General features: G+C 34.0%; 2 protein-coding genes across 2 annotated transcripts in view; one reads left to right on the plus strand and one right to left on the minus strand.

Annotated features, from left to right (window-relative positions):
• Positions 1 to 646: 646 nt before the first annotated feature.
• On the minus strand, positions 647 to 1255 carry LOC108745489. Its single transcript, XM_018481667.1, has one exon. It carries the CDS (start codon positions 1238 to 1240, stop codon positions 770 to 772), a length of 471 nt encoding a protein of 156 aa, XP_018337169.1. The 5' UTR covers positions 1241 to 1255; the 3' UTR covers positions 647 to 769.
• A 1263-nt stretch (positions 1256 to 2518) lies between these two features.
• The window catches only part of LOC108745437 (transcription factor SFL2), an 11817-nt gene continuing 5524 nt past the window's right edge, over positions 2519 to 8811 (plus strand). Inside the window, exon 1 of the mRNA XM_018481596.1 lies at positions 2519 to 2829. Within this exon, the coding sequence (XP_018337098.1) occupies positions 2815 to 2829 (15 nt within the window). The 5' untranslated portion in view covers positions 2519 to 2814. The remainder of the gene's footprint in view (positions 2830 to 8811) is intronic.

An 8811-nucleotide genomic window follows, 5' to 3' on the forward strand; every position in this document is an offset into this window, starting at 1 on the left:
ATTTAAAAAAGGAATGAAATTATAAAAGAAATATAATTATTTCGTAAAATAAAAATTTATCCGTATATTAGTAATTTTTACATATTATTTTTGCGACACTGAATTAATATGTTTGATTTTCATGGGTAGGAAAAGCTAGTATTTATGACGTTTAATCTTCTTTAAAGTAGTAAACGCGTGATTATCGTATGAATGATTATAGCTTGCATTCATAACGTTCGAAAATAATTAATCGTGAATAGCGGTTTGCATTGGCAATCGTAATTGTATTGACTGAACTGCGTCTGTAATGGATCGTGCTAACGAGAAATTGTTACGTACTTTTATTGTTTCCATTAAGTTGAAAATAATGTGTTGGGTAATAAAATGGCTATTAAATGCGCGGTATTCGCAGACCGCTTTATTATTTTTCTATCAGCCTATAACACATGTTGAAAATTTGTTTATGATTTATAATGATAGATAATTACATTTGCGCCTTTTTCTCTTTTAATCTTTCCGTTTATTAAATGTTATTAGTTGATACAGTAGTTTTTATATATTTGACACAGTTTCGTTTATCATACTGAATTATTTATTTATCAACGAACATGTATCTATTATAATCAGAAAGAATATTACTTTTAGCAAATATGTATTTTTATGTTGATAAACAATTTAATAATTGTTAATATTTTTTTACATTAAGATACACGATGATTTTGTAGAAGTACATTAGCATCTTATAGACTGAAAACATATGCAGTATGATTGTAATGTTCTATTATCCTTATGTCCCTGAACATGTGAATGTCAGCGGCGATACACATTTTTCTGATGTTGGATTGAATATCAGCGTATTCGGGCACGAGAGATTATCCATTATGGTGTAACTGGTGCCGTTCCAGTAGCACAAATAATAACTCTTACAGTTCACGTCCTGTTTCGGGAATCTGCCATATCTAACACAGAGTGGTGCTGAGGTGGTTGTCGATGATGTTGTTGTCGTCATTTGTTGGCACGTAAATGTGCTTTCATTCACGCATCTACCCTGGGCAGGATTATATATAAAAGTATTGTCGCAAGAAAATATCACTGGGATGAGATTCACACCGTTATCCACACAAATATAGAAATGTCTGCAAGTTCCATCGATAATCTCGAAAGAACCTATCTCCGTGCAACGTGTGATGATTTGATTTTCAGCGATTTTGAAAGTAGTGTAAAGGCACAAAAGAACGATGATCGAGAAACGATTCATTGTTGCGTGCGAGCAAAGATTTGGCCGACGTGTGAATGTTGTATTCATTTATAGCAAAGAAATTTATGATTTGTGTCAATCATACGTTTATCAGGGATTTTAGAATGTAAAGCAAGATAAAATGAAGATAGTTCTCTTTGACCTTGCCGTAAATTCACATTTTCTGCCTCGAGATTTCTAATCCCTGATCTTAATTTTATCGATGATAATATTGTTGCGTAAATTTAATTTTTCAATTTCTATTTTTGAATGTATTTGTCAATTTTTGGATTCAAGGAGTTAATTTATCGGCGCTATTAGGTATATTACGTAATTATCGAGAGTTAACGCGATGCACATTTAATTAAAATAATATATACGTATTTCTTTCGACGACGTTTGAAGTCAAGACGGCATCTGTGCATCCCCGACGATTCCTTCCAGGTGAAATGTCGGACGCGATTCAGAATGCGTGTTTTTTTAACGCGACGGTCTTACGACGAGGAAATCGAGGGTGAAGTCTACGGAATACAAAATCGCCAGAAAGCGACGAGAAAGTTGCAACTGGATTTAATGTCCGCACGTAATATTCTGCTTGTTCGTGCGTGCTAGCATTATGCATCAATTATGCATGCACATCTTGTATCTATATATTGAAATAGATTTTTCATGTTTTACTGATATTGAACACAAACATTTATTTTCTATCTCGCCACATTATATTAAAAATTTATTTCTTATTATGATAAAATTATGATAAAATGTTTAAGCTTTTTATACGTTAGATTTTATACGTAGATTTTAATAAACTTTGATGTACAATATTGTTATAATAATAGTAATAATTTAATAATTTGTAAGATAGAATATATGGCATTGCATTGAATAGAATACAAAATATTATGTGAAACGAAGACATCAGCTACATCACACAGATGAATTAGACCTGCATTAAAGACATTCCATAAAGATACTTCACAGATTTTCTTTTGAAATTCCAGCTTGCTACCCTTGAGTTCAGGTAACCTTTCCCGATGCCCATTATATGTAGCAGGATCAGAGGCAAGAAATTTTTTCAAATAAGATTTTTTTGAATAGATACGAAACCTCTCCGTCTAATCCATGCATTCAACTGCAGGCTCAAAGAGAGAGATCGGCTGAATATACACGGAGGAATCCTTGTTTCGGAGCGAGGGAAAGGTGCTATAGAAAGGAGAGAGAGATGTCAGGAAAGAAGGAGAAGCGTAAATGTATATAAGTGACTTGGGTTGAAGACGCTCCAATGGACTCTCTCTTTGACCCTGGTCAAGTGCGCATCTTTCCTCCCATCTCTTTCTTTTTTCCCATCCCCCTTCCCATACATAGTCGTGTTGTTTCGATCCTGCGTCCTTCCACTTCAACCTTCACCTTCACGCGGCGAGGAAGAGAACAGTGTTCTTGCGCCCGTTTAATCGTATTACGCGCTGTGACGATGACACAAGGCTGAGAGCTAGCAGGAATTTAATTTGCTCTAGAAAAAAATTTAAGACGAGTGTGATATTGGTTCCGCGTGCATGTGACATGTTCCTGGCGGAGAGATCCTGACTGCAGGAGAGATGGATGCTCGAAGAGTGAGTAACATTGATGAGAAAAGACCGAAAGAATCGTTGGAACGAAGCCACCGAGTACCTACTGTAATTGTGGAACTATTATTGCCGTAGAAGAAATTTTACCTTTTGAAATTGGAGATTCTAGAATTTGATTGATGTTGCATGGTATCAAATGGTATCATCATCAATTATCAAATTATTACCAGACTATTATTATTAATTATTTGTTTAAAATAATAAATAATAAATAAAAAAAGTTAAATTAGATTAAATATCAGCCGAAAACAATAATACATGACAAAACAAGCTAGATTTTAATTCTACAACATTACATATCTGATATATAAAAAGTATTTAACAGCAAAGATAGCAATTTTTCTTTATATATATTATATACAGATATTAATTATAAAGTAATTATATAAAGATAGTCATAGAAACTTTTCGATGATGTATTTTTCTATACATATCCAGATAGCACAGGAAGTTCAAAAAGAATTCAAAAAGAATTTAGTTATCAATGTTATCAATTCTGAGCTCATTTTCAGATGCAACCAAGAATTCTATTCAAAAAACTTTTCAGAAAAAGAATTTTTTTTGCATCTGAAAATGAATTCAGAATTGATGACATATCACTGAATTCTTTTTGAATTCTTTGTGCTATATATTTTAATTTTATTATACTAATTTTATTATAAAGTATCAATGTCAACACAGAAAATTCGTTATCAAAAAGCAATTCTTCATTATCTTCATCGCGTGCTATAGTTTCCGGCTGAAAAAAAATGCAAAGGCTGCTGTTGCGTTTGATCGTTCCAGTGAATTTAATGATGGATCATTTTAATGCGCTATAATTCTCTTTACTCGCAGTATCGATAACGAGGCGAATCGTATGGACTATGCGATTATGATATACCGAGAAACGTGTGAGAGCCTTGACTACATAGAAAATATGTACATCGCTTTCAAGTCTAATCTATATTACATGGATAATAATAAATGCGTGAGAGCTATTCGCATTAATACCAAACATTGTTTTGCCAACAATTAAGTGACTTTGTAATTTGTACTTTTGTAAAAAAGTATGAGAAATAACAGATTACAAATTTTTTCAAAAAAAAAAAGGGATTACATATTTTTTCAAATATAGTTGCATTTCTCTTGTACAAATTATTTTGTCGTTAGAAAGTTGTGCGCATGTATATATATATTGTATATATATTAATATTTTCTTATCATTTTATCAGTCTATTTTTGGCAATTATGTATTTTGTACTTTTATATCCTCAAAGTTAATTTATTGAAAATAGAAGGAAGCCTTTCCCTAATTATCATTAGTCAAAATTAATAGTTAAATTTTAGTTCCAAAACCATAATTTCTTTGAAAAATTGTTTTGGTTCGTGTAAATCGTCTCACAGTCACGTTCTTTAATTAGCTAGGAGAGCAGGTTGAAGCTGTATGTTAATAATGCACTGCTCGCGTTGTATCTCAAGAGTCACGGTTGATTTATGCACATCGTGAATTGACGATAGCGCACGTCAGGACGACGAATAAATGACGAGGACGTAAGCCACTTTCGAGGAGGACGATCAGACCGTTCGGTACATCGCCAGTCAAAGAGGGAAACTCTTTCGACCGACCTAAATTTATCGCTTTCCGTTTGCACGTGTTTTACGTAGTCCTGATTTCCAAAAAGAATCATAGAATAATACAAAAGCACAGATGTTTCTTAATTATTGCTCTTTTGTTATAATTACCAAGATTATTATACGAAGTATCTTGGAATTACAAAAAGAAAATATTCTGCATCAGCTATGTCATTTAACTAGTGAAATTTAGTGCCGGCCTCTATTATAAACATAGAGTGCTAATAATTTTTGAATTGTTACTTTTATTATTGAATTACAAAGCATAAAAATGGATAGTAAAATAATTAATTTAAATAAAATAGATATTACTTTAATTTGTTTAAAGAAAAAAAACATAAGAGGAATATTAAAATTTAATAAAGTTATTACCAAAAATAATAGGCTTTTCCCTCTCAACGGTTTTATTAAGGAAAAAGCTATCTTTATATTCATTTTCTTATTAGAATATTTTCTATAATCATTGTGTTGAGTCTCAAAATCTGAGTCTCAATATTCCATAGTATTGACATAATGATATTCTTCCACTATTTCAATTTCAGATAAAATCTGTTCAAGTTTTATCTGCAAATATGCATAGCTGATAACGGATGAAATATGAGAAATTCTTAGAAGAAACAAAAAGAAAAGTTACTTTCCATTTACACACTTTATCAGTTCAGCTTCAATACTGGATCTTAACGAGCGATATCCATTATCCATACAAATATGAAGCTTTTTTACTCGAAGTGTCTGATATTTTATGGGTCTAATGTTCTGATATTTTAGTATCTTGTTTGGGCAAATATGCAAGGCGCTCCCATATTTGTCATATTCGAATAAAAAATAAAAATATTGAATACCAACGTAATTTATGTTGCAACATCACTTTATAGATAATTAGAACAGTGAAAGTTAGAAGTGCAAGTAAAGTTATTATAGAAGCACTAATTGTTTGCATTAACACAAAACAAAGATAGATCTTTTTTCATTTGTTAAGAATTCATTGATAAGTTGTCAATATATATATATATATATATATATATATATATATATATATAATAGCATATTTAATATAAATGTACTTCCTTTTCTTGCGAGATATTTCTAAATATAATTATTGTACATTTTGTAGAGGACTTTTGCATATGTTTCCTTCCGCTTAATACATATTACCGTAAATAACTTTATATTTAGATTTTAAAATTTTTTAATCACAGAAGCTTACTAAGAACGAATTGACAGTACTTCCTCTGTTATTTTCTAAATGAGACGATAATTTGCGGTATAAGTTCCTTTTGCTTTTCGAAATCAAATTAAGCGCAATAAAACGTCAAGCATTATGATTTCCTACTTTAAGAAATCCATATGAGGGGGCACGACAAATGCTTTACGTCGTATTTTCCTTACATCGAACTGGAGCAGCTCGCGATATAAATACGACAGTTACAACTCTCTCTGTCTTGACGCTCCTGTAATTGTCTCCTGCGCCGCTGAAGCACCGTTAGGGCTCATCTTTTCTTGAGAAGATCATCTCCCGATTTTCACTCTGCTATTCCCACGGGAATTTAGACCTGCCTTAGAAAGTGACAGGATAATACCATGCTCTTTTAATAATTTTGCGCAGCATATACGTACCTTTTTATGTAATTATTAAATATATAATTTTATTAATTGAAATTAATTAGTACATTGTTTTCCGCGCGCTTATCTTTTGACAGCCTATTTTTAAAAATGACTTTTGATTGTTAATTAAAAAAAAAATTAATTTTTACTTATTTGTACCTTTTATAAAATTTTTATTAAAATTGACATTTTCTAAATGCATTTCGTATACACCGAAGAAGAGATCGGAAAACATTATCACACACATTTTTGCAAAATGATGTAATTATGAGTTTTTATTTTGTGTAACCAAAGAGAGCAGCAGCCTTTACTGAATAACATCGAAAGTTTCGCCAGCAAATATCGATCTCGTTGATGGGTCTCGATTTCACAAAGATATCTACTAGAATTTCTCATACGTGATGATCGTTTCATTTCGGGCGACGTTATCCCATAATGAGAGCGCAGCCTCATTATCGGCAGCGGTTCGTCTCGATTAGCGCTGACATTTATTTTCTGACACATGTACGTATGAGACACTCACATACTCGCGTATGTACACACTGTCGAGATTACACGTGCACGACCTCGCGCATTACATCTTCTCTCGCTGTACATTTCAGTTCGTCGTAATACCCACAGCCCACTTACCTACATTACTCGCTTTATGTGTGCGTGGATCTTCACATCTTTGCCGACGAGTTTCTATACGTGCATCATGTGTATGGGCGCAGTGGCGTAATCAATTTTAATAATTGAACGTTTTAATAATTAATTTCTTCGGCAGCGTGGGATGTTCTTAATGAGAAAGCACGCGGATGACTTCCGTGCGGCTGCATCGCCGTTTTCGGGCAAACGGTTATTAGAATTTGCGGTATCCGCCTTATGTTATTAGCAAATACACTGTTGTTACGCGTCAATAATTTGTATAGCTTTTAGCGAACGCTCGTTCATCGAAACAAACGGTTATTATATTCATTAGGGACAAATTGTCTCTCCGCAAATTTAAATTAAAATACTTACAAAATATAGATGTATAGGATACATTTATGCATTATATAATTATCTTAACTTTGTACATTTATTGTATTTTTATTATATTTATATTATATTGCATTTATATATATATATATATTAGACTTATATTTATGTTATATTGCATCTTTTTTAACTTTTGGTTTATAAATTTTATCGATTCTGCTTACGATTGCTCGAACAGTTTGTTGATTGAAGAGAGGATTTATAATAGAATTGCACATCGTCAATTTTCAATATCGTAGTTACGCTGATGCATTCATACATTCGCGTCCTCTCACCTTGGACTTCTGGGTCAAAACCTCAGCTGGATTATGGTTGAAGCTGGTATATTTACCACGTGCACAGTCAAATAGAACCATAATTTCCAGCCCAAACGTGACGGTTTAAACGTTTGCGGAAGAGAATCGATCAGTATGCTCGATATGATCGTCAGTCGTAGACCGTCGACCCGTGTGTGCCAAATCGCGATGCTCTCCAGATGTTCTGGACGATCTCTAGCCGAGAAATCGGACCTATTCGCTTCTTAACTGATTTCGACCTGTTCTTCTATCCTTAATTCCATCCTTAACTTAAGTGCACGGAGTCTATTCTTCTCGATCCATGCCTGATTAATACTTGTTGAGTATACGTAGCCTACTGACTTCTCATTAACGTCTTAGGAAACAGCGTCGTGCTACATCGTTTCACAGATGAAGATATAACATCGTATCGAAAGAATATACGCAGGAACAAGTAGGTTTATTTACGCGTTAAATTTTGTTGAAATACACACACACACACACACACACACACACACGCGCGCGCGCGCGCGCGCGCGTATATATAATATAATACGTAAATGTAATATTGTGTATACACATACATATAATAATATGTATATATAAATGTAAATGTAAAATAATATGTAATGTAAAATTTTGCTATTGGAATTCGCTGTCTAGTAAATTTACGAAGTATACATAAATATAGAGGGAAATTTTCTAACTACTGCGTGAAGTATCTCCGTGGGATAAGCGTGACAATTTCAATTCGCGCGTTATAGTCAGTCATCAGGCGAGAAACTACCTTGTGTCGAACACCTGCGAGCCGTAAACGAAACCATGTACGCGACGCGATGCATCACGAATTGTGCGTGTTGCACGTAGAGCGCAAGGTAGAGTGCGACCTGGTCGGAAGCAATTTGCATAACGTGCTCCCATGTGCGCGTAAAATCGTCGTAACGCGTTATTAGAGGCGCGTTTCTCGCGCGAGCGCGCCGCCTCTTTTCTTCCGTTTCTTCACTTTCCTACACGGCTTCCGGTTCGTGGGACAAACACGGTCACCCGCCGTCTTACTCTCGTTCTCTCTCACGAGAGCGGCGACGTAGCTGCACGTACGCGAAGAACTAGCACGTGGAGAACTCTTTCTCCCTTGCATTGAATCGACGTGGGAGAATCTCAATGCTGCCGCGGGTGCTGCGAATCGCGACAATTCCCGGCCTTTTTCTTCGGCATTTCCTTCGTTTTTCCTCGCCATCTTCCTAGTATCAAAAAGTATCCTGCTTTTCGAGAGAATAACTTATCGCGGATTTTGTGAAAATTCAACGGTGAGGGTGCGATTTCTTGCGTCCTGGAATATACGTCAAACGTTAAAATTGAATGTACGTGGAATTTTGTTGAATTATATTAATAATACAAAAATCTAGCTACAAAAAAATTGCAAGAAATAAAATTAAAATCGCACCCTTAAATTAAA

This window comes from Trachymyrmex septentrionalis, unplaced genomic scaffold, assembly GCF_001594115.1.
Source record: "Trachymyrmex septentrionalis isolate Tsep2-gDNA-1 unplaced genomic scaffold, Tsep1.0 scaffold14, whole genome shotgun sequence".
Taxonomy (NCBI): domain Eukaryota; kingdom Metazoa; phylum Arthropoda; class Insecta; order Hymenoptera; family Formicidae; genus Trachymyrmex; species Trachymyrmex septentrionalis.